This window comes from Erithacus rubecula (assembly GCF_903797595.1).
Source record: "Erithacus rubecula genome assembly, chromosome: 21".
In the NCBI taxonomy this organism is placed as follows: domain Eukaryota; kingdom Metazoa; phylum Chordata; class Aves; order Passeriformes; family Muscicapidae; genus Erithacus; species Erithacus rubecula.
In genome coordinates this window covers 1,634,202-1,659,645 of record NC_136673.1, presented here as the reverse complement: position 1 = coordinate 1,659,645, position 25,444 = coordinate 1,634,202, and the positions used below count along the sequence as shown (strand labels likewise).

General features: G+C 54.9%; 2 protein-coding genes and 1 long non-coding RNA gene across 4 annotated transcripts; 1 reads left to right on the top strand and 2 right to left on the bottom strand.

The window, feature by feature from the left end:
• Nucleotides 1–99: 99 nt before the first annotated feature.
• Nucleotides 100–4,026, bottom strand: LOC306811129. The gene is made up of 3 exons (XR_013776607.1): nt 3,339–4,026; nt 3,120–3,185; nt 100–2,419 (listed from the first exon to the last, which is right to left on the bottom strand). It is a non-coding gene; the product is annotated as an uncharacterized lncRNA (long non-coding RNA).
• A 3,949-nt stretch (nt 4,027–7,975) lies between these two features.
• PTGS1 (prostaglandin-endoperoxide synthase 1) lies at nt 7,976–18,820 on the top strand. Of its 2 annotated transcripts, XM_079324516.1 has the most exons (11): nt 7,976–8,163; nt 12,865–12,981; nt 13,070–13,210; nt 13,973–14,116; nt 14,455–14,636; nt 14,722–14,805; nt 15,126–15,372; nt 15,655–15,941; nt 16,566–16,713; nt 16,903–17,275; nt 17,353–18,820. In XM_079324516.1, the coding sequence occupies exons 1-10, from the start codon at nt 8,055–8,057 to the stop codon at nt 17,256–17,258; spliced, it is 1,815 nt and encodes a 604-aa protein (XP_079180642.1). In that variant the 5' UTR covers nt 7,976–8,054; the 3' UTR covers nt 17,259–17,275; nt 17,353–18,820. The 2 variants fall into 2 exon arrangements, with proteins under 2 accessions (XP_079180642.1, XP_079180641.1); XM_079324515.1 differs by having other exon boundaries at nt 16,903–18,820.
• A 2,508-nt stretch (nt 18,821–21,328) lies between these two features.
• PDCL (phosducin like) lies at nt 21,329–25,178 on the bottom strand. The gene is made up of 4 exons (XM_079324531.1): nt 25,135–25,178; nt 24,667–24,841; nt 23,881–24,062; nt 21,329–22,982 (listed from the first exon to the last, which is right to left on the bottom strand). Exons 2-4 carry the CDS (start codon nt 24,833–24,835, stop codon nt 22,431–22,433), a joined length of 903 nt encoding a protein of 300 aa, XP_079180657.1. The 5' UTR covers nt 24,836–24,841; nt 25,135–25,178; the 3' UTR covers nt 21,329–22,430.
• Between the last annotated feature and the right edge of the window lie 266 nt (nt 25,179–25,444).

Sequence of the window (25,444 nt, the reverse complement as noted above, 5' to 3'; positions counted from 1 at the left end):
CCCCATGCCATGGCTGGCACTGCCAGCAGAGTGGGAAGGGATGAGGCAGCTCAGCACAGGGTGGGCAGGGGCTCTGTGGGGAGAGAACTGAAACCAGTGCTGTCAGTACAGCTGCTTTAACCAGGACTGAGAAGACCTAAAACCAACACAGAACTTCCCAAAAGCAGCATCTGCCCCTCTAGCCATTTACAAACTGCCTGTGAGTCTCTGGCTCCACAGATAGGGGCTTGGAGGAGGTACAAGCAGAGCAGGTCCTGAGCACATCAGAGAGCTCAGCCCCTCTCTGTGAGCAGGTACTTCCCAAGGGCAGCAGATGGCCTGGGTGGTGGCAGGAGCAGAAGGTGGTGGCAGCCCCCAGCCCTGCTCCCAAGGCATTTGGGTTCAAAGAGCACCAAGTGCTCTGCACTCCTTAAATAAACAACTCCCCAAAAGTTAGTTTGTGTGCCGCAGGGAGGGGGAGGAGGATGAAGGATTTGCTCTGCTAGGGCCCCACATGTCAACAATTTCTCTGCTTTGTGTATTTTGGCCAAAGCCCTTTCCATGATAAATGGATAAAGGAAGATGGCGAGCCCAGGGCGGTTCCACAGCTCGGGAAATTGCTTTCAGCCGATTACTGGATTTCTTTTGACATTTATCAACTGGGCTTTTTTTCTTGCCATTGTTGCAGCCTCAGCATCCCCAGAGCAGCCTGGGCTGGAAGGGTTTCCCTGATACCTGCCCAGGAGCAGCAGCTGGGAGCTCCACAAAGCCAGGGCAGGTGGAGAACTGCTGCTGCTGCTCATGGAGGCTTCTCCAGTCTCTTCCCATTCCCCAAGCCCTTGGTGTGCTGGCAGTGGAGCTACAGGGGGCCATGCACATGGGAATTGCCCAAATAGTCACCACTAGACAAGGAATAAAACCTGTGGTAAATATACTCTGGTGCTGGCTGGGGACAGAGCTGCCCAGATGGCTGGGGAGGTAACTGCATCCTCCTCATCCCTATGCCCTGCATCAGCCAGGAGCAGCCACAGGGCCCACAGAAACTGCTCTCAGCCCTGGCACCACCAAAGCAGAGCAGATACAACATGGATCTGGGCAGCTGTGCCCCTGCTGTCCATCCTGCTCCCTGTGGGACAAGCACAGAAAACAGCACAGCCCCAGCACAACCCAGACACAGCAGAACCACCCAGGAACAGAGAAGATGGGCACTCACCATCAGCTGGCTCACAGGGCAGCCCTGGAGAGGTCCCACTTTCCCTTTGCAGCACGAATCACCTGCTGCTCCACATCAGGAGCTGCAGCAGTCTGCCTGCTCCAAACACTCCTCCCTGGCACCAGCGGGAACCTCTCACTCGGTTCCAGCCTGGATTGCACCCAGAGCTGATAAGAAGCTGCAGCTGATGCTGTTGGCGGGTGGGAAAGGAGCTCCAGCTGTGCCAAATAACCCAGGAGGGGAAGAGACACGGGCCAGAAAGCAGCTGGGCTGCTTTAATGTGGGTCGGTGTCAGTGATGCTGCATCAGCCACCAAATGGTTTGGCCTGGGCAGGGCAGAGGGTGAGGGAGGCCATGGCCTGAGCCCCTCTGTGCCCTGGGCTGTCTACACCCCTCCTCTAACAGCACCTGCCAGCCTGGGGCACTGCCAGGCTCCCACCTGGGGCACTGCTGTGACCTGGAGGGGTGGGGGTCCCCAAGGGTCACACTCCCAACACCACGAATACATCCCCGTGCACATCCCTGCTCAGGACACACCTGTGCCCTTCCCAGGCTGCCCAAAGCCACTCTCAGCTCCACCAGGATGTCCCAATGCTCCAAGCAGCTGCACAGCACCAGGGCACACTCCAGGCTCCTGCCAGCTCCTGGACTGAGCCCCGAGCCACAGAGACACACGAAACAGGCAAAGGGAAGCAAAAACTCCAAGGAAGCTGGAAGCTCTCGACATAGTTAAAAAACAACATTGCTCTTCAAAATAGATGTGATTGCGCTCCTTGTGAGTCATCGAGCAGAGACACCGAGATTGCTTTGTGCCAGGGACGAGCCGGGCGCTGATTGTGCCGCCCGGATTTGTATCCAACAGACCCTGGATGGCATGTCAGAGTTTACAGCTCGCATACATTTTCAACAGTGAGCTTTGCAAAATGTATCAATGTAATCTCTGCCTCCTATATTCCGTGTTGATTAGACACGATTTCTGGCTGGATTTTCAGAAAGCTCAAGTGCTTTTTTAATCACTACAGAAGCTCATTATTGCTTTCCAGTGACTCTTATGTCCTTCACTTCTCCTTTCAGATTAGAGTCTATAGTCAGATGAATATTGGATGATTTCATTACATACAAATGCAATCAACAGTTTTGCATAAATTTCTCCTCTTTTCTTGAGTTTCAATTGACCTCAGCACCCGTGGAGGCAGGCGCAATACACATGTAAATGAGCTGGCGTTGCTGCAAAGACACGGATTCGAGAAACAAGATAAACTGTCAGATAATATTCAGGATTTTTAAGAGATCAAAAAATACTTCCTCGTTCAGCCCAGCCATAAAAATGGCACCTTCAGCTGCTGGGGAATTTGCTTTTGTTTTGCTCGTGTCTGGCTGTGGACAAAGACCAGGAGTGGCACCAGCGGCCAAGCGAGGGCTGAGCAGAGCTGGGCTGGCCAGCAGTGCTGTGGGGAGGGCAGTGGGGTGTCCGAGGGGTGCAGGTGGTGGTGGCACAAGTCTCCTGCCACAGAGAAGCCACTGGTGGAGTCTTGTGCCCCCAGCACACTGGGGAGGTGCCCATAGAGCCCAGTACCTGCTGCAGAGCTGGGTTTGGAGGCTCTGCCAATGGTGGCACTGCCATCCCCGTTCCTGCCCTGGTGGGAGCATCCCAAGGAGATGATGAGCTCAGACCCCTTGGACCCCTGACCCCTCCTGGGCAGTCCCAAGCACCAGCCCACCAGTGGGGGCACATGCTGGGGAGGGCTGCCCTCCTCACCCTGTGCTACCACACACAGGGGAACCACATATTCCAAATATATTTAAGCTAACACTCCACACTAACAATCAGGGCTAATTTTAAAAAACTGTAATTAAAAATAAAGGACCTCTTGGTAGAGAAGTCGGGGTAAACTGTCAGCAGTTACTTTGGATGTGAAGCCCTTACCTTTAAAAGAATCATTTTTGTGCTAATGTGAGCAATCCAGCACTCCCACACTCGCCTTCAGGGGGCCTGTGGGGAAAGAAACTCGTGGGTTTCTTTTGATACCTTTACTTGCTAATCTTCTTAACAGATTTTTAATTAATGGGAACAGAGCACTTTGCAGCCGTGAAATCTATTGGTGTAATTGCCTGGTGGATTAGTCCCATTAACCACACAAATTACCTGTCTCCAGGCCGCCAGCCCCACCGGGGAGCTCCCTGCGCTGGACACACTGAGCAGCCCCATTCTGAAGCAATTTTGATAAAATAAACTCTCTAATCAGGTAAATAATTCCATAAGGGAAATTGCTGCCTTCCCACAGCCCCCCTCCAGCGGGACCTGGCTACTTTCAGGGGAATGCAACACGCCTCCAATTACAGACAAATCTCCAGCTCAGAGACCATTTGGGAGAAGCCCACGGCACACGGGACCCCCTCGAACCACAGCGGCTGAGGAATTAAGGCATTTAAGCTGTCAGCTGGAATCTGGCCCGGCCCCTGATTACCTGGGGCGACGTGCAGCATATTTAGGTTCGTGTCCATTGTAATTTCCTGACCCCCGGCGTTGATCCCGAATGACTTGTGTCCGTGTCAGGCTCCTGCCCGCAGTCCCTCTGACACGTGGCCCCGGGCTCGGGGACACCGACCTTTGGGCAATTAAGGACATCCAGGCCAGCCTGAGCATGGAGAAGTGGGAACAGTGTGCAGCTGTCCCCAAGAGCCACAGGGTGAACAGAGCCACCTGTGCCCATTTCACCACCTTGGTGAGGTTGTGTGGCTGTTCTGGCATCCCCTCGGGATGGACACCTGGGCCCTTCCCAGTCCTGTCCAGGGGTTTCCATGTTCCACTGGGATTTTGGACCTGAATCTGACAGAGACTCCCACAGCTGTCCTTTGCTCAGGTGGGATGCCACAGAACCTGGACACAGCAGGGTGCAGGGCACCCACACGCTGTCACACGGCCAGCACAGCCCCAACATGCTTCCCACAGCTTGGGAAAGGCTGCCCAGTGCTCGGGGCTCTGCCAGTCCCTCAGCCATGATGTCTCCAAACCTGCTCTACCAGCTGGGGCATCCTCCACCCTCTGCCCCGTGCCAGGGAGCAGGGTCCTGTTGTGAGCACATGTGTGGGGGCACTGAGGGGGAGTGACAGCAGTGACACGCTGGTGGGAATGGCCATACTGTGAGGTGGCCTTCAACCATCCCCTGAAGTGCTTGGGACTGCTCACAGTCCCAGTCCAGTCCCTGATCCGGGATGGAGGAGCCCAAAGCTCTGTCCCTCCCCCCGTAACAGAAGGCTCAAACTGTCCCTTTGGTTGCCACCATCGCTCCTGGCACTGGGAGCAGAGGGTGATCGCGGGGCCACCGCAGCAGGACAGGACGTGTAGGTGGCCAAGCAGGCTGCGGCCGGGGCAGAGCTGGCCGGGAGGGTGGGAGCGCTGGAGCCGCAGCGCGGGGCTGGGCTGGCCGGGGAACCCAACACCGCGGGTAATTGGCATCAGATGCTCCCTGACCTGCCGCATCCACCGGGAAGCTGGAAGCATTTATTTGTCTGAGCCGGCGGCTCTATCTGCGTGCGGGAGGCGTTGGCGGTGGCGGGGCTGGGCTCCGCGAGCCTAATGAGCCTGAGCTGAAGATGATGAATATGATTGCTGAAAGCGCTTTCCTGAGTCCTCCTTTCCTGGGGCTCAGGTTACGAGTTCCCAGACAGCCTGTCCAGCTCCGGCTTTTCAATTCTGATTTGTAGCCCCCCAAACCGTCTGTCAGCTCCCCATGCCGGAGGAAGTGCTGGGTCCTCCGCTGCTGTGCCCGGCGGAGCTGGGGAAGGGGCCGCCAGCCCTGTTCGGCCATCAGGGAGGGTTTCACCCCCCGGGCAGCCCCACTGCTGCCCCTGTGCCCACACAGCCCCCCTGAGCCCAGCCGGAGGGGAGCAACCCTGAGCAGTGTCCCGTGAGGGGTCTACAGCCACCAGCATCATCTGTGCCCTTGTTCCTGTGTCCCCCACAGGGACTTGCCCCTAGCCATGTCTTAACCTCACAGCAGAAAAATGTGGGGTTCAGCTTCCGTGTTCTCTGCCCATCCTCTGAAGCCCACGGTCAATGTTCCCCCACTGAACCACATCAGACAGAGAAGCTGCTCAGGGATGGACAAGGATGGCTCAGCCTGGGGAAGCTCCACGGCCATGCAGATCCCCTGGGGTCAGAGAGACACAGGGCTGGGGACTTGTGGGGTACCCCTGCCTGGCTGCCCCACAGCTCTGCTCCCTCGTGGGGCTCAGAGTGGGGGTCTCCCTGAGCTGCTCCTTTGTCCCTTGTCTCACTGCTGTGGGGCCACAGCATCAGGTGTCCCCATGGCACGGCTGTTCCCGTGGCACCAGCATCCTTGGGAAGATGGGAGGAAGGATTTTGGATGATGCTGACCCGCCACAGGTTCTTGTGTCCCGCTCTCCTGTTCCCGTTACGTTTCGGATTCCGGGGCAGCACCACCCCAAACACGGGGCACCGGAGGGGAGATGCGGGGCGGCCCAAGGCACAGCGGCATAGGACCAGCGATGCTTCGTGTCTCCCAGCGCTTCCCAGCGCTTCCCAGCGCCTCCCAGCGCCTCCCAGCGCCTCCCGCCGCCGCGGCCGCGCTCCATCGGCGGTGTTCTGCTGCCTCCCTACGGAGGACGCGCCGGCAGCACCGGGACACACACGCGGGGCCGCGCCCGGGGCGGGGACCTCTCACCGGTGCCTCAGGCGAGGCTCTTGTGCATCCCAGCACGGCTCCGAAACTCCTTCTTGTCCCACACCGCAGCCGAAGAGCCGCGGCCATTCCCGCCACCATCCCCAGGACAGCACCAACACCCCTGGGACAGCAGGGCCCAAGTGGGGGCTGCTTCTCTCCTGCTTTCCCCAGGACATGGCAGTGAGCCACACAGTGGGAACACGAGAGCCCTTTCTACTCCAGAGTGGTGTCCATTTGCTGGCCAGACCCAGTGCCCAGGTTGCCAAGCCTGTGACACATCCTCAGATGAGCCCTCTATGCCTCAGGTGGCCCTGGCCTCGCAGCAAGGCTGTGAGACCACAGTCTCACACAGAGCCCAAGCAGCACCACCCTCTTTTGTCCTGGCTGGGGACAGGAACTCATCTGGGCTCTCAGGGCTGGCTGCCATCCTGGGACTTGAGGCCAGACATCGTGGGCTGCAGCTCAGACAGAGTCACAGGAGGTCTGTTAGCAGCCAGGGCTGGCACCAGGGAGTTCGGTGGCTGCTGGTTTAGAGCTGAGCACTGAGCACTGGAGTGAGGGGTCCGGGTACTCAAGAGACACCAGGAGTGCCGGGAGTCTGCAGGACACCCTGCAGCCGGCAGCAGAGCCCCCCTCAGCCAGCAGTGCCAGGATAGCCCCTCCATGGCAGCTCTGGCCAGACAGCCGGCCCCGGGGCTGTTGCAACCGTTTCCGGTATTGTGCAAGAGAGTGGTTATTAAAACCTGCTGAGAGGGAAAGGAGGGGGCAGTGAGAACGGGAACGCCGCCGGAGCAGGACATCCCCAAGGGCTGCGGGGCTGGCCCGCAGGGGGAGGGGGTCAGGCTGTGCCGGGTCACACGTGCTGCGGTCACAGTGTCAAGCATCGGGTGCAGGATGGGAGGGGGGAATGGAGGGGAAATATGCACACCCACAGAGTGAACCACTGCCTTCCTTGGTCTAGACTTTTCCTCTGGCTGTGACACCCAGGGGAGGCTGGCAGAGGGCAGGAGCAGCCGTGGCCCCAGCACACGCTGGCTGCACCAACTGCACACATGGAGCAAAACCTGTCCCAATTCCCTGTGTGAGTTCATCAGTGGGAGGCAGAGACTGTCCCCACCCTCGTGAGCGCATCAAGAGCCTGCTGAACTCAGTTTATGTCACGGCTGATGCATTTGCCTGCTGAAAGTGGATTTGAGGCCCTTGTTCATCTTTGGACACCTGTGAAAGCCCCTTGCCCTGTGAGGACACTCCCTCCCTGCTGCTGAAACCCCGCAGAGGAATCAAGCAGTAGCCACACAGGAACTGTGCTCCCCCAGCCTGCCAGGGCTTCCTGCAGCTCAGCAAAACCCAAGATAATCTTCACACACAGCCGGGCCTGTGCTGAGGTCACACCACTTCCACAGCATAGCACAGAAAAGAGTGAGCAACCACAGACTCTGAGCTCTGGGTTCCAGCCGTTTGGGGACATCCCAGCAAGGTCTGCAGCCCGCCATGCTCTCGCCTGAGCCATGCAGAGCCTCTCCCTGCCCCACACCGGTCCTGTGGGGTAGCTGGTGCCTGCCCGGGCTGGGCTGGCTGGATCCTGTCCCTGCTGCCAGTGGCTGGTGCTGGGAACAAATCATCCGGCAGGAAACACCCAGCGATGGTTTCACCGATAAACTCAGCTTTTCTGGCTGGTGGCAGCTGTGAGCAGCCTGGCCCCTGGTATAACCGGGCAGCACTGCCTGGGCACCCCTTAGGGCCAGTGGGAAGAATAGAGCCAAGACAAGGAGTTCAGGGGTGGGCAGAGAGTCATGGGGAACCTGGGATCGGAGTGTGGAATAAGGATGTAGGGGAACGTGGGAACAAGGGCATGGGCGTGGGGATGCAGCGGGACGTGGGACCAGAAGCTGGGTATGGAGATGTTCGGGTAGATGGGAAATGGGAGGGAAAAGAGGGAACTTGGGGTTCCCGGGAGAGACACGGATCAAAGCACGGCCGGAGGTGCAGGGGTGGCCAAGGGGACCAGGGGAGGGGGGCGCAGCCGGGGCAGTCCCCCGGCGGGCCGGGCTGTCGGAGGCGGCCCCGTCCCGTCCCGTCGGGGGCGGGAGGCGGCGCGGCGGGGGCGGGAGCGGCGGGGCCGCGCCGGCTGCGACGGCGGGACGGGACAGGACTGAACGGAGCTGCCTCTCGCCATGGGCGGTGGGTGCCGGGCCCGGGCCCCGCCGGCCGCGGGGCTCCGGCTGCTGCTCGCCCACGCCGTGCTGCTCTGCGCCGCCGGGAGCGCCGCCGGCACCGGCTCCGGTACGCGGGGCGGGACCGCACCGGGATGGAGGGAGGGATACGCGGGGGAGTCGGTACTGGTGGAGCGGCGACATCCCGAACAGGGGGCATTCGGCACCGTGGGGTGAGAGGGGAGCCGGTCCCGCAGGGTCCGGTACCGGGAGTCCCCGGAGAAGCGGGGAGCGCTGCGGGGCCGGGCCGCGGTCCGGCGGATCCCCGGCGGGATCGCACTCATCACCCCCGGCTGGTCCTCGCCCGCCGGTGCCCTGCGTGTCCGTGTCCGGGGCGGAGGGCAGGCAGGGTGGGCAGGAGCCCCACGACCACCGCCCGGTGAGGGTGCCCGCAGCGCCCGCAGCCGCAGGTTTGGGCCGTCACGCCTGGCTGGGAGCAAAAGCGCCCGGGTCGAACAAACTTCCCGTCCGCCTCCCGCAGCGGCCGCGCAGGGACCACACGCAGGGCCCGGGGGACATCGCTGGCCCGAGGCGGCCGGGGACGCACGACAGGGCTGGAGCCCCGCCAGGAGCGCGGCCACCCCGGGCGGCCCCATCACCGGGCTGAGGGGCTGCGCCGGCAGCCTCCGCTCCGGGACGGGACTTCTCGAAAGAAAGGGTGACGATACCCGTGCGTGCCGGCAGTCAGGACCCTTGCCGCTGTCCCCAAACACAAACCCGGTGACGCTGCAGTTGGGAGTGAGGGTGGAGGGCTGGGAGCAGCAGGGATGGCTCTGGTGGCCTCAGTCATCGTTTGTTCCCATGCCCATGTGCTGTAGGAGCTCACCACGTGCTGCCCAACCTCAGGCACACCGGGACATGTCAAGGAATAATGTTGATTATGGCAGGCACCCACGGAAAGGCATCACCTTTCTCAAACCCCATCAGCTCCATTTCCAGCCCCTACAGTGCAGATTTCTCCAGGTCCTTACCCAGGGCATTGTTTCCAGTCCCTTTTCTGCAAAATGACCTTATTGCCTGAAGAAAAACAGCATGGACCTGGGGCCCTAGTCAGATTTTACAATTCCTCTCTAAAGTAATGTAACATTCTGAGCAAAATGAGCCCAGGCACATGGGCTGCATCTCTCAAGGGTCTCTGGCCACCTGTGTTCAATAGTGCCAAAGGGGACCCTGTCTCCAGCAGCCTGCCCAGGTCAACCTTCAGCTGTGGGAAGTGAGGTGCCGACACAAGAGACCCCAAAATATGTGCAGGCTGAGCATGTGGCACATTAGCCACATCTGCTGAAAGGAGGGCCCCCAGGGGATGGACCTGGCTGCCAATGGCTGGGCTGGATCACAGGTAGTGGGGACAGGCAAGGGACAGCCCCTGTGCTGCTCCTTCTTTGGCTTGGCTGTTTCTTTTTGTGTGTCTTATCTTCCTGAGAAGCTCCTCTGGGAGCTGGGGCCAGCTGGGGCCAGCGTCTGTGTGTCCTGATGAGCACAGACACGACCTGGGGACATGCTGGGGACCACGTGCCTGAAGCAGCTGGGACAGATGGTGCAGCCCTGGAACTGACTGCTGCACAGCATGATCAAAGCAAATTTCATTATGTGGGGGGAAAAAACATACCTGGGATACATGATATACACGATATACATGAAAGGAAGGCTTTTTTCCAAGCCTTAATTAGGAAGGGAGATATCTGATTGAGAAATTAGGGGAACTCTGCTGTGCCCCGAGGTGCTGCCAGCAGAGCGTCTGGGCTCTACTCCTCCCCAGCGTTTGCACCAGGAGGACCAGACCTAATCTAGTCCTCAGATCTGCTCTTGAAGACCAAACAACAGGATGTTGGGCTGAGGCTGGGATCTCCTGCTCACTCGGTATTTGCTGCTGAGAGCACTCCACTTGCTCCTCACTTGGCTGCACCTTGGCTCCAAGCCATGGTGTTTGTTCTCGGTAGACTTTTCCTCTGGCTGTGAGCAGAGCCAGGCTGGTCCCAAGGTGTTTCTCGGTTTTCCCTGCATATATTGCTTTTGGCTGCTAACTTGCCTTCAGGGGTGTAGTTTTGTTCAAGTGTTCTTGCAAAGTAAACCTGACCACCCTCTCAGCAGCCATTGCACAACTCACACTGCCAAACAGGAGCAGTGGCAGCCCCCCAACATCACCGTGACCACGGGGCAGGCCAGGCACAGGCCCTGCTGTGTGAAGGAAGGTGGGGACCTCTGGCAGATCTGCTTTGCATTCATGTCTGTTCACATTGCCCATGGTCTGTGCCTCCTCTCAGCACATCCCCTCTGCAGTGGGGCTCACAGAGTCAACCCAGGCTGCAGAGCGAAGACAGCTACCACACAATAGTTCTGGGGCTGCGTCACCCCTCCAGCCCATCTTGGCAGGCAGCCTGGCTCAGGTGCAGGGGGAGGATCACTGAGCCCACGTGGAACACAGCTGTAGCCCTGGCAGGCTGCTCCTGCTCATGGTGCTGCCAGAAGTGGTTGCAGATGACAATCTGGCTGTGGTGTGTGCACTGTGAATAGCCCCCTTCGTAGGCCCGAGAAAACCTTCCTGGTTCAGAAAAACAAGTGCATAAACCTTCCATCATCTCCAAAGCCTGCGGCAGTGGAGCCACGGCCACGGAGCGAGCCTGGCTCCATCCCGGCCGTGATTCACCCCAGGTTGCTTTGGCTGCGGTTTGCAGAACGGATGTTGTCCCCAAAATCTGGCATTTTTCAGCGGTGATGGAGCGTGTGCACCAGCCCTGCTGGCACGGAGGGGCCGCACGCTGGCAGAGACTTTCCCCATACCTGGAGCAATCCTGGCAAGGCCAGCGCAGGATTCCTGGCCGGGGTGTGGAGAGGCACGGAGCTGCTGCAGAGGGAGGCTCCGTGAGGATGTGAGGGGTTGGCGCCGCGGGCCGGGACACGCTCCATCCCCTTCCCACCCTTTTGGCTGGAACATGCTGCTCCCACCCCACCTTGGGAACCCCACAACACTGACACTGCTGTGAACTGTGAGAGGAGGCCAAGCCCCCGGCACGCTGCCAGACCCGCCCGGGAGGAGGGCTCAGCACGGCGAGTCCCGCACCGGGGAGGGCCCGGCAGAGCGAACTTCTGACTTCCCATCAGCTGGAGAGACGGGCAGGACACAACCTGCTGTGCCGGAACCTGTGGCACGGAGCATCCTCCCAGCCCTGTGGCTGTGGCACCCACAAAAGCCCGGCTTCCCCCAGGCTGCACTGGGCACGGCACAGGGCTGCTCTTTGGGGCTTTTGCCAGGTCTGCAGCAGAGCCAAGTGTGGGGCTACCGGCGTGGGAATAGCCCAGAGGATGCTCCAGCTGTGCTGCAACACCTCCCCCTTTCCAAAAATTCCCATCTTGCAAAAATCTGAACGGGTGGTCTGACCTTAATTTATCTGAGATAAATAAGATCCTGCCTGCTGCCTCCCGTCTGGAGACATGAAAAGATCCGAGATGAAAGGGAACCTGATGGAAGAGCTGGGAGCTGAACACGTCTTTGCAAGTCAGGCCCTATGCTGTGAGGGATTTGGGACCACAGGGCTGAGCACAGCCTGGCAGAGCTGCTGGCTGAGCCCCGGGCTCCCAGGCAGCCCCTGCCTTACCCTGGGTGTGTGGCTGTTGGGAGCCTGAGCAACTTCACAAAATTAGCTTTATTTTTCAAAGATGTTAATTTTTAGCTGCAATTTCCTATGGAAAAATGTAGTTTCTGTTCTGCATACCCATTCCACCACCAGCAGCAATGTTCCCAAATTCCAGAAGAACCTGAAGCAGGTCTGGCAGGGATCTGGTGAGCTCACGAAGGTCATGGAGGAGCTGATGGGCTCAGGAGAGCTTCCTCCATCCACTGTGACACTGGGCACACTGGCTGTCGGTCTCTTCTCTCCTCAGCACTCAAGAGTGTGCTGCCTGTCCCCCATCCCTGGAGCCAGCAGCTCCAGAGCTGGGCATTGTGTTGGTGGCTCCTTTGTCAATCACTGTTGTGTGTCCTGGTGGGGCTGGCTGTGTGCTCTGACAAAGCCAGGTGTGCTCCACTTCCCTCCTCCTGGCACAAAGGCTCTGTCCAGGGTCTGTGGGGACAGACCTGGCTCGCTGAGTTGAGGATGTGATGTGTGAGGATTTCAGAGGCAGCTGTGACAGAGAACATCCTGATTTCCAGAGCATTCCTTGGGCTGATGGAAGGCAGAGGAGTCTCTGGCCACCCTGGGCTGTGTTTCTGTTTATCCTGAGGTTTGCTGCTCGTGGAGGGGCTGCGGATGGTGGAGTTACAAGGATCTTCCTGCTCCAGGACAGACCGGAGAGGATTGGTGTGAATGGGAGCTGGCCTGTGCTGGGGGTCTCCCTGCCCCAGCTGATCCCACTGCCCTGGGAAGGGCTGGAAGGGCTCTTATCTCGTCCCTGCAGGCTGGGCATGAAGGTGGTGGAGGAAGGGGCCGGGCGGGAGCCGGGACTGAGCCCAGAGAGGCCCTTTCCATCCGCTCGGGGCGCGGAGCCGCCCTGCCAAAGCAAACTGCCCTGACAATGGCTGTTATTGTTATCACAGTTGCTGTTTAATGGAACACGGCTTTATCCCGTGCTGGGGCTCCGGGGCACAGCAGCCCCCCAGGCACGAAGCTGTGTCACCACAACAGAGCAGTGCTTGGCTCCTGCAGCACAGCACCTCCTCTCCTGCGCTGGACCCGGCTGGGCTGTGTCTGGACAGTGTTCCCCCTTGAGGAGCAGGGAGCAGTGATTTGGTGGCTGCATGATGATGTATCTCTCTCCCTCTCTCTCCCTACAGTGAATCCCTGTTGCTATTTCCCCTGCCAGAACCAAGGGGTGTGTGTGAGGGTCGGTCTGAGAGGATATGAGTGTGACTGCACACGGACAGGGTACTACGGGGTCAACTGCACCTCCCGTAAGTCCCTCTCCTGTGGGTGCCAGGGCAGCACTGTGCCCACAGCACTCACTGACAGCAGGGAGAGTGACTGGTCTGTTTCTCCCAGCTGAGTTCTGGACACGTCTGCACAACCTGCTGAAGCCCAGTCCTGCCTTCTACCACTTCATCCTGACCCACTTCAAGTGGTTTTGGGACATTATCAACAGCACCTTCATCAGGGACACACTCATGAGGCTCGTGCTGACAGGTGAGGAGTTGGAGAGGGTCTCGGGGTTCAGCAGGACTCGAGGACCCCCCTGGCATGGACAGATGGGTAGCAGGCCTGCAGTGATGCTCCTCTGTGATGCAGCTCTGTGATACAGAGATGCAGCTCCTGTGAGCAGGGTGGGCATTGGGCTTGAGTCACCTCACCAGGAGAACCAGAAGGTTGTCACCCTGTCCTTCCATCACCCTGTCACACTGTCACTGTGCCCAGGGGGGCTGCCCAGCCAGGTTGCAGAGGGGTGTATGGGGTCCCCAGCACTGTGCCAAGCTGCCAGATGGCTGGAAAACATAAGCAGTTCTTGGCATGCTGCACTCCCCAGGCCAAGGAGCTCTTTCACAGCTGCACAGAAAGCAGCCTGTGGAAATATGGCCCTTGTTACTCATGTCCCCATATTCATCACTTTGCATAAATATTTAGTTTCCAGCTCTTGGAGCCGTAGGGAGACACTCACAAGGCTCCGGCTGTTGGCTACACCATTTCTAAGGGTTTGTCATCTCATTCATCATCCAAGAATCCACTTAGCACATTAGCATGAGCCCTCCTTTTCTGCAGGGAATTGCAGCCTTTAAAAGGCTCGGAGCAAAGCCCAGGACACCCACATGCCTCCACTGCTGGTACCTTTCTGGTTTTTGGGGTGCCAGGAGCGGTGTCTGGCAGCACAGAACAGGCCAGCAGGGACCAGGGACAGAGTCTGTGGGTTGCTGTCTCAAGCCCCCCAGTGGTGATCCCCCTTTCTCCTTTCAGTTCGTGCCAATCTCATCCCCAGCCCCCCCACTTTCAACTCTGACTATGGCTACATCAGCTGGGAGGCCTATGCCAATGTCAGCTATTACACCCGTGTCCTCCCGCCCGTGCCGGACGACTGCCCCACACCCATGGGGACCAAAGGTATGGCTGCTCCAGGGGACCCACACCCTGAGTGTTTCCCACTCAGCCATGGCCAAGATTTTGCTGCCATGGACACATCTGCGAGGCACAACTGGCAGTGCCACGTGCTACCACTGTCGTGCCCAGGCTGGCTCTGCAGCAGGAGGAGCTTGATGGCATCTGGATTGTTGCTGGGACAGCTCAGGCTGAGCTGCTGGGGCATGTCATGGCCTGTGTGACAGGGCTGCAAGGTGTCCATGCCTGATGCTGCAGCAGACACCACCAGCAGCCCTGCAGACAGCACCAGTACCCAGCTGTGTTGGCACTGGGCATTTGCCCTCAACCTCCATCGTTTGCAGGGAAGCTGCAGCTCCCTGACCCCCAGCTCCTGGCAGAGAGGTTTCTGCTGCGGCAGAAGTTTGAAGCTGATCCCCGAGGCACCAACATGATGTTTGCCTTCTTCGCCCAGCATTTCACCCACCAGTTCTTCAAGACATCTGGGAAGATGGGACGTGGCTTCACCAAGGCTCTGGGGCACGGGGTGAGGATGTGGGGGCAGTGGGAGTGAGGGGTGCTGGGGTCCATGTGCCTCTCAGAGCAGCCTCCATGCCTTGCTCTCTCCACAGGTGGACCTGGGACATCTGTACGGGGACAATCTGCAGCGCCAGCATCAGCTGCGACTCTTCCGAGACGGGAAGCTGAAATTCCAGGTACCACCCAGCACAACTGAAACACATCCCAGCCCTGTGAGCCAGGCTTGTTTGAAGCCCATGTTCCTCTGGCAGCTCTTGGGAGACCCCAGCCCTGACACCCTGCGGGGACAATCTCTGGGGTGCAGCCAATCTTTGGGGTGCAGTTGCTCTGATGGCAGCAGGCATTTGGGGCTGTATGAGGGAGGTGTTTCCATTCCAGTCACCACTGGCAGGAGAGCAGATGTGCTGCCCTTAGGGAGGCAGCTCCTGGCTGGGCAGGCTTTTACCGGGATGTTTTTGTCCCTCTGCCCTTTGTGCCCTGTCACTGCCATGCCCAGGTGGTGGATGGAGAGGTGTACCCGCCCATGGTGACCGAGGCTCCGGTGCACATGGTGTACCCGTCGGGCGTGCCCAAGGAGCAGCAGCTGGCGGTGGGGCAGGAGGTGTTCGGGCTGCTGCCGGGGCTCTGCGTCTACGCCACGCTTTGGCTGCGTGAGCACAACCGTGTCTGCGACCTGCTCAAGAGGGACCATCCCACCTGGAGCGACGAGCAGCTCTTCCAGACAGCACGGCTCATCCTCATCGGTGAGCGACTGGCACTGCCCTGTCCCTCCCCCCTGGGTGGCCCCCAAGGACTCACACGCTGGCCAGCCTCTTTTTGAGGGTAATGGCCAAACTGTCTTGGAGGCAGTTCCTCTGGCATCCTTTGGGGAATCGTTTGTTTTTGTCCATGTAGCAAAAAAATTGGCTTTGATCCATCAAAAATGGTCAGTAGGAGGTGGATGGCTGTTGTGGTAGATGTGGTAACATCTGAGGTACAGAGCTGGTGGCTCCTCTGTTGCCAGCTGCTTCTTTTCTCCTGCCCAGGGGAGACCATTAAGATTGTTGTTGAAGACTATGTCCAGCACCTCAGTGGGTACTACCTGAGCCTGAAGTTTGACCCCGAGCTGTTGTTTGGGTCACAGTTCCAGTACCGGAACCGCATCGCGGTGGAGTTCAACCAGCTCTACCACTGGCACGGGCTGATGCCCGACTCCTTCATCATCCAGGGACAAGAGTACAGCTACAAGCAGTTCCTCTACAACACCTCCATGCTCATGGACTACGGGGTGGAGGCACTGGTGGAGTCCTTTTCCAAGCAGATTGCAGGAAGGGTAAGGTCCTGCTCTGCCCTCCCCAGGAGGGACACATGCAGTAGGGCACAGGTCACACCGAGTCTGCCCAGGGTGGCACCTGATGGTGACATCAGGAGTCCTCCTCACCAGCACCATGGCAAGGCTGGCCCTGGCAGCCCCAGTTATTTACCCTTGGTACTCTGTAGTAACATTCCAGTGATGCCAGAGCCTGTGGAAGCCAGCTTGGAGCAGCGTCTGGCACTGTTCTTTGCTGCCATCACATGGATATTTTCTTCCAAGCGTTTGCAGCTCCATTCCCAACTCTCTTTGCTTGTGCCAAGCAGCCCAGCTGAGGCTGAGCCTGAGGCCCTTTGGGAATTTGGGTTCTCACAGTGAGCCTGAAATCTCTCTTGTTCTCCCAGGTCCTTGGGAGAAGTCCCATCCGGGACTTCTCCTGCCCTGTGCCCTGCCTGGGGAACAGGGCTGACCTGACCAAGCTGCTCTATAGCTGGTTTTTGCACTGCCCACCTCCTCTTTCTGCTGCAGTGATGTGCTGGCAACATGAGCCCAGGACACGAATTCTTTAGTGTGGTGGCCCTCTGGGGCCGATGCTGGTGCTGCCTTGTGCCTGATGTGTGCCCCTCCTTGTGCTGTCACCTCCAGATTGGTGGGGGACAGACCATCAATGCCAATGTCCTGCACGTGGCCGTTGGGGTCATCAAGGAGTCCCGGCAGCTGAGGCTACAGCCCTTCAATGAGTATCGGAAAAGGTTTGGCATGAAGCCCTACAAGTCCTTCCAGGAGCTGACAGGTAGGGCTGCAGTGCTGCTCCTGGGGCTTTGCTGGGGCAGGGCACTCTGTGCCTGTGGGTGAGTACGAACCCAGGAAGTCAGGCTTGCCACTGCCTGTGAGGGAGCCACCCTTCCTTTGCCCACTGCAAGGCAAGTCCTTGCTAGGTATGATTCTCTTGCTAAAGCACTCTGATGTTCACTTGGTGCAGGAGAGGAAGAGAAGGCAGCAGAGCTGCAAGAGCTGTATGGAGACATTGATGCTCTGGAGTTTTACCCAGGCTTGCTGCTCGAGAAACCCCAACCCAATGGCATTTTTGGGGAAAGCATGGTGGAGATCGGAGCTCCATTTTCCCTGAAGGGGCTTTTTGGCAATCCCATCTGCTCCCCAGAGTACTGGAAACCCAGTACATTTGGTGGAGAAACTGGCTTTGAGATCGTTAAGACAGCGTCCCTCGAGAAGCTCGTGTGCCTCAATGTGAAGAAGTGCCCGTATGTGGCGTTCCACGTGCCGGACGCTGCGGAGCACGGCAGCCCTCGGGCTGGAGGATCATCCACAGAGCTCTAGCAGGGATCACCTGCCAGGTAGGGACTGTCCTTGTCCTGGTGCAGGCTGAGCTGAGCTCCCAGCCTGGTGCTGAGCACCCTGTTCCTTCCTACAGTGAACGGTGGGGATACAGGAACCTGCCAGCCCTGTGCCGAACAGAAACAGGACAGGAGATGGTCCCAGCCTGGGTGTCCTCCATGCCAGCCCTCAAGGACAGGCTGCTCCCTGCTCTCTGAAAAACTCTGAGGGCCTCAGGAGTGTGGCTGCCAGCTCTATCCTCAGCAGACTCATTCTCTAGATTATGAATACCTTGCACAAAACAGCTTTGGAGTTCCCCAGCAGACACTCTGGACTCCCCAGTGCTTTGTCACCTTCCATCCCCACTGCCCCCCAGCACCAGCCCACCAGCAGCCCCTCTTCCAGAGGGCTCATATCCACGTCATGCCTGAAAACCATTCCTGGAATTCGTGAAAAGTATAAGACTGGAAAAATTTCATTTCAGTTAGCTGGTTAGTACTGACCTAATTCTTACCAGGAGTCCAGTTTTTCTTCATGCAACATCTATTTCCACTACAGACTCTCTTTCCTGCTCATAACAGGAGCCCAGGGAACATTCCCTCCTCCCCTGCTGCACCTGGTGAAGCAGTGAGCTGCCTGAGAGATGCAGAGGAGGTGGCAGCATGCAGAGGGATAGGGAGGACACTGTGTTTGTGCTGCTCAGGAGTGGCTGAGCTTGCAGTAGAAACCTGCTTTGATCCAATTCTCCTGCAACAGCCTGCCCAGCACACATGCACAGCTGGGACAAGGAACCAAAGCAGTGTCTCTCCTGGAGGAGACCAGAGGTCAGATCCTCAGACCTCCTGTGTTATGCTGAATTGGACCCTGGCATGTGCCACTGGCTGCCAACCTGGGCTGCTCAGAGTGAGATGCTACCTCTGTGCACACAAAGGATGGAGTCTCTTCCATCCCAAAATCCACACCTTTCTCTGCACTAACAGCTCAGCAAACACGCCCTCACAGCACACACAGCCTGCTTCTGTCCTCCAAAACAGACCTCAGCCCTTGCCTGGCCCAGCCCCATGGCAGCTGGCAGCCACTGTCCTTGGTCACAGTCACTGGCCTTGATCCCCATCAGATTCTGCTTAAGCTCCAGGAAAAAGGACATTTGGAATAATAAATGATTTTAAAAACTCTTCTATTTCTGGCTGTGTCCACTAGCACTGTGCTGGGCCATTGCTGACTGCACCTGAAGCAAAAATGGAGTAACCACCCTCCCTTCAATGTTTCTGTGGGGATCTCTGAGTGTCCTGAGGCAGTTTGAGCCCTCCTCTCCCCCAGCCACCCCCAGCCCTGTGCTGCCAATGCCACAGTTCAGAGTGTTTGGGCAATGCTCTCAGGCATAGGGTGGGATTGTTGGGGTTGTCCTGGGCAGGGGCAGGAGTTCAACTGTCATGATGTTTGTGGGTCCCTTCCAATTCAGGATATTCTGTAATTCCATGATGACACAGCGCTTAGACCAACATTGTGTATTTCTATCACATAAAAACTATCCACACTTTAATCTGGCTGCCTGGGTGTTTTGTAGACATGAAACAGCCACAGTCTGTAAGAAAGCATGCAGCTGCAGCTCCTTCCTATGCTGTCCTGGAGGAGGGGAGCACTCCTGAGCCTCTGCTCCATCCAGCAGGATTCCCAGGGAGATGCTACAAGGATTTTAAAGGGATGGGTAAAGGGAACATATGCAAGCAGAGGTTTCCAAGGCATGAGCCGTCTCACTCACTCTCTTTAACCCTTCAAAAACAGAACGGCATTACCAGGATATCATCTGTATTTTAGTTCCCTACAGGATGTGGGGAGGCAGAGAGGCCAACAGGACCCCTGAGGGCTCAGCAGGCAGCTTCACCTGCTCTGTGCTGGCCTGGGCTGGCCCTGAGCAGTCCTGGCACTCCCACCATGTCGTGAGAAGTGCTGAGCAGCAACCCAAGAGGAGGACACGGTCCTTCCCCGCCCACACGTGCCTCCAGCAGCCAGCACACTTCCAGCTGTGTGTGTGACCACCCTTCCCAGCCAGGAGCTGCTCCAGCCCCGAGCATCCTTCCCATCCTTCCCATCCTTCCCATCCATCTGGCAAGAGGCACAAGCTCAGCTCGTTTCAGTTAAACCACAAACATCCTGCCTTTGCTCGTGGCTATCGCCGGCTGCCAGCGCTGCTTTGGGACCAGCTGATAATGGCACGAGAGCAGCTGGGTGCTCTCTGCCACCAAGGGGGAATGTTCCACTGGGAACCAGCTTGGCTGAGCCACCACTGGCAAACCTGGCACCTCTTCCAGCCAGTCCAGGACAGCAAAGCATCTCCCTCCTGCTAGCAGGAAAAGCTTTGAAATAATTTCTTTGAAGGACCAACACACAAGTGAACAGGAGCCCAGGCACCCACAGCCCTGCACACAAAGCCTCCCCTAGCCTAGCACTGCTGACTCTGCTGTTTTCTGTGCTGGTTTTCCAGTCATGGCAGTTTGCAGGAATCACTCACACTGTCACCAGTTTGTCCAGCACAAGGTACAGCCACATCCAAGGCAGTGTTTGCATCCACACATGGTGGTGTTTGGTGTGGGCCACCAGCATCACCCAACCATGGCAAGGGCTCCTTGCTGTGCTCTGGGGCTGGTGCAGAGGAGAGTAGTGCCAGAAGAACCCTCTATTTGAGCACTTGGCCAACACAGCTCGTAGGACAGCCTCTGTATTTTTAAACAGGCCTCTGAGGAGCCCAGCTGTGGCTTGCCTGCGGTGGGGATGGACAGGGACAGGAGGATGGGGCTGCCTGGATTCCTGCAGCAACAATGAAAACATCCATCTGGGGTTGTGTGGCCTCAGAGACGATGATTCACTGAGCAGGAGGAAAAAAAGCAATCACCCCTTGGAGGGAGTCTCCAGACTCTCCCAGCCCACCCAGCAGGCCCCTCTGCTGCAGGAGTCAGGCCAGACTGCACAGGAAACCTTGTTTGGATTTTCAGCAAAGGCATATTTTGAACATTTTACAAAGAAGAGGCAGATAGGAGGTCAGAAAAACTCAGTGTAATCTTGTCTTTGCTAAAGCTTGTCCTGCACTGCCTGGCACCCAGGCTGGCACCACAATTAAATGTCCCTGTTGAGCTCATCCTGGGATTTCATTCCTGCCCTTGCCAAGCAACCATCTGTGCTTCCCTGTGCACTCACATTCCGTGCCCAAACTCTGCTGTTTGTATTGGAACATCATTAACTGTGAGCAAACCCAGGTGATGCCACCACGAGGGCCTGTAACACCCATCATTCCTGGCTGCCTCCCTGCACTGTGCTGCTCCTTCCACAACAAAACATTTCCCAGAGGCAACACACCTACCTGACAAATGCTTTTTCAACTCCTATTTATAGAACTCCTTGAAAATGCAGCTTCAAGAAAGGGCAAAAGCAGCAGCAGCTTTTTCCCAGCTCAGCCTCCTCTCCCTGCTCACAGCTGTGTGGCCTGTGCATGAACAAGCAGCAGGGTTAGGGCACAGCTTCTCTCCCCTCACTCCCTTGTGATTGTTATATTCTTACAGATCAATGATTAACTGGATTCAGACATTTTTGTTCTCCTTTTTTGTTACTGGCACTGCAAACAACCTCCCATACCTGAGCACAGGAGGTTCCTCACTAGGAGTCACCTTGCTCTAGGCCACTGGACACAGAGCAGCAGGAGAGGGTTTGATCCTTCTTACAGTTTTGCTGCCAGAGGGAGCAAAAAAAAAAAAAAGCACTTTATAAAAATAAAACTTCAAAGCAACTCAAGCAGACAGCTCTGCCCTGATCCCCTCTCCAAGACAGGTTTTATGATGATGCTAAAATGCACCCTGTCTGAACAACAGACTTCACTGAATCTCATCCTGGATATCAGTTAGTTACTCTGATATTTTCCTTAAATGTGCTGATATCCACACTCAATTATTTAATTTCATACAACTTACATAGATTTTTTTTCTGCAATTCTCAGATGAAAAGAAGTAATCTCTCACCACATTTGAAAACCTGGATTTCTGCCAGTTTCCTTAAAACAGCCACAATCTGTGCCAACTCAGTCATTTTAAATTACAGATTATTTATTTTTCTGCTCATACTACTTTTTAAAACACAGTTTAAATAGATACAGTTAGAAATTCTTCTTTTTCTAGCCCAAGATCCAGTCTTATTAAGATCCTATTAAGATCCACAGACACATTTGCAATTCCTCCTGGTGTTCTAAAGTGCTTTACATAAAAATTGCAATTAAATTTAATCATTAAATCATGGCATTACATTGGGTCATGTATTTAGGTAATGATAGTCTACTTACTACTACTGGAGGCAGACAGAAAAGAACTTTAGGATGGATTTAGTAATTTTAGCATGAGATAAAATTCTGAGGTTATTCAAGTCCTAATTCTGCATTTTGCCAACAAAATTCTCCTTGCTGCTGTTCAGCACACACCTTGGAGTTCTTTGTAGCAGACAGTCTCTCTGAAGAGGCAGAGCTCATTTTATGATCAAGTGACTACTATGAACTCCAAGGATGGGTATTTTAAACCCAAGAATGTATTAAGAGCTGTAATTGCATTTATGTCTCAGAGAAGGTTAAGAGAAGAAGGATTCTCTTCAGCTGAAAAGCAATTTTCAGGATGAAGCCAGAAGCTGTCGTTATTTGTGAGTGAGAAAGGAAGAAAAACTTAAAGCCAAATGTTAGAACGAGATACTCACAGGAAGGAGAATTCAAATTGTAGAATGGAACATGGAACCTCACACTTTTAACTGGAGCAGTTCAGCACCAGGTTAGTAAGTTTTGAATTTAAAAAACTCTTTTATTTGCAGTCTCAGTTCTTGTCCTAGGGAGTTGGTGGCTGCATTTCAATTGAAATGTGCAAGGACACTGAGACATGACAACAGACAATCTCCTAAACTGACTGAATCGTCTTAGGACTTCATGGTCAGTAAAACACACTTGAATTGCACAGAAATGAGACTGTTTTAGTTGTAGATATTGAACTAATTTAAGAAAATGTTAGGAATTTGTTTTTATTTTTAATAAGCAGAAGTCAAAGTGCATGAAGGGGAGGAATACCTACCCACACAGAGGAGAGAGAACAATCCCTAGCACAAGAATATCCCACAGCACAACTACACCTACGGGCCCTTGGCATAAATGGCTCAGTCTATTTCCAGATCACTGTCTTCACTGTAACATGCAGATGGGTTATGTATAGAAGTCAGGAGCAGTACGTCTTTTTCTGGCAGCAAACCACATTCCTGCAGAAAAGCCTCCAGATCTACAGCAAAAAAATCTTCTCCGAGCTGGTCAGTGATGCGCACAAAATTGCCAATGAGCTCCCCTGCCTTGTAGACCAGCAGAGCTGGCAGGGCATTGTTAGTGAAGCGAGTGCTGGCACCAATGAGGGAACTCTTCACTCTGCAGAATTTCACTGTCGGGTACTCAGCAGCCAGGCAGATCATGCAGCCATTCAGGGACTCAGTGCCAGGGATATCATCTTCATAGATATGGATCATGATCAGTGTGCTCTTATGCTCTTTGTCCACCGTGTCCAGAAATGCTTCTCCACTGGTGATCTCAAACACCTGCTTGAACTGCTGCCCACTGTACAACTGCTGCCTCATCTCCTCCATCCGCTGCTTCCTGTAGCGCTGCAAGAACTCCTCGTCGTCCTCATCCTTGTGGATCATGTTGTACTCTTGTAAAGTCATCTGAAAAACACACACAGAGATTCCTGAAAAACATCTGCACCCCTATATGGGTCACTTACATAATAAGAACGTAAATCGAGAGGATTAATGTGGGTCACTCATCTGTAATAACAGCAAAGTGCAATCCATGAAGGCTCAACCACCCTGTGTATTACACTCCATTCTGATCTAATTAGAAACCATGTCCAGTGGGAACAGTGATTTCAGCCCTGGGTATTCCAGTTTCCACAGGCTGCACTAATAACACAAGTGGCTGCTCTGTGCTCCCACTTTAATCCAGGTTAATGGTGGCCATGTGCTTTCACCGAGCTGGGAGAGCTGGCTTGGAAACTGCCTGACCTAAGATGAGCTTCTTTCTCATCAGCTTTTCATTTAGCTCTTCAGTTAACATTTTGTGGCATCACTGTACCTGTGGAATTGAAATTATCAGGATTTTATGTATTTTATCTCTTCCCATTTGCTTCATTAAGCTTATCTGTATCACTCAAGATACAGGAAAGCACAGCCAACTTTCATCATTTGAAAGCACAAACATATCTGCAAATTAGTAACTTCTCTGACTACTGCTCAGGACTGTTTTACAGCCTAGCTGATTAAAATCACTCACTGCCTCCAATATCTTCAGTTTCTGGAGTTCAGAGTTGAATTCTCAACACCCACCTCCTAAATACTAAATTACTAAGGGCTCCTAGTTTCAGGCAGAGGAGCCAGCATTCACAGTTTTGCTATACAACTCTTCATATTAATCCCCTGAAGATGACTTACTTGACCAACAGATGAGAAATAAGGGAAAAGTTTTTGAACTTCTTTGGTATTGCAGCTACGTCACTTATTTGTTATCACAGGCAAGCAAAACTGTTAAATACTTAAGTGGCATTTGAATTCCTTTGTGTCCTACCTTTCCATTGATTTTTTCCTGAAGCTCTTTCTGCTTCTGCTTGTCAGCCTCCTCATCCAAGTGAGACCTGCATGTCATGGACAGCTTCTTGATGAGCCTCTCCATCTCCCTGCGCTGCTCCTGCCGCTGCTCCGTCTCCAGCTGCTTAAACCTTCTCCAGTCATTAATGACTCCCTTGGGACCTGGAATTCAGTGTGCAGGCATTTTGTAGAAAAAAGACAATGCAATTTTACCTACCATTTATAATCAGGGAATAATTTATAAATCAGTAAAACAGTGACCCTCTTATAAATGTTTTTGTAACTATACAAAACTTACAAAATTGAAGTAAGCTGTTTGCCATTTGCATGTCCTTGAGTTGCTACTTTTTTTTATGAGAAGGCTACAGTTTATTTAACTAGCCTACTCTTGTAATCGTCCCAAAGATTAATATCTGTGCTCTTGAAATAGAATCACCAGCCCACAAGAGTTCCTCTGTTGTTATCATGCTTTCATCAGAACAAAAATAATGATACATTATCAACCAAATCAGCCTTGCCTCAGCTTTCTATCCAAATCCTGATTGCTTCAGATATAATGCTGAATTTAAATTCTCTCAGAGAAGTCAAACATTAAGAGAAGAACAGATATTAAAAATAAGGTTAGACAACAGCCAAGAACTAATCATACTCCGACTCAAACATGCATAAACCCAGGAGTTTAATTTTAAACAACGAATTTTAGAAGAGCACACAAAATTTCCAATAAACAAAGGATTTAGAAAGAAGTACACTGATGTGATGATACCTGTGTTGACAGCACTGCCATCGCAGCTGAGCTCCACCTCGCCCCCACTTTCAGGAATGCTGCTCTCCCCTTCTTTATCCTCCTTCTCACTGTCTTCATCCTCACCCTCACTGCTGCTGTAATAATACTGCAGCTTCTCACCAAGCAGTTTATCATCCACAGTAGTCATTATGCTCTAAAGATAAATTAACAAAACAGAGGCTGCATTTCTGATCAAACATGCATCATGATAGTCCTTTGCTTCCCCAGGTCAGTTTTTAAGTCCAGGAGAACAAAGCCCACTCTCAAACAGCCCTCGATGCAGTCAGTCATCTGGGTTAATTCTTAAGCCACAATTTAAAACTCAGTTTAAAATCTTAGAGCCTCATTGGACAGCTCCAGGTACTGAGTATTATTTGCATTATTTAACAACGATTTATTTGAGCTGAAAAACTATCAATGCAGTTAAGCGAATTAAAGTGTTCTGACCTGTATTCCTTTCCGGTCTTTCAGAGATAAGGCTTTACCAAGACCTGGAAGAAGAAATTTTAATCAAATCAGTTGATTCGGGCTCACACTTGACTGTGCAGAGAGTCTCCCAGGCAGCCCAGGCCGTGTGTGTGATACAGACCCGCCGTCAGCCCACAGACCCAGCCCGGCTCCCGGCTTTCCTCCCGAACGCCGCAGGCTCCGCGCAGCTAACCGCGAATCCAGCCGATTACAGCGCCAGATGGGCCGGGATTACCGGGATCGGCCCGCCCGGGGCCGGGCATTGGGCGGGACACGCTCGGCCCGGGCC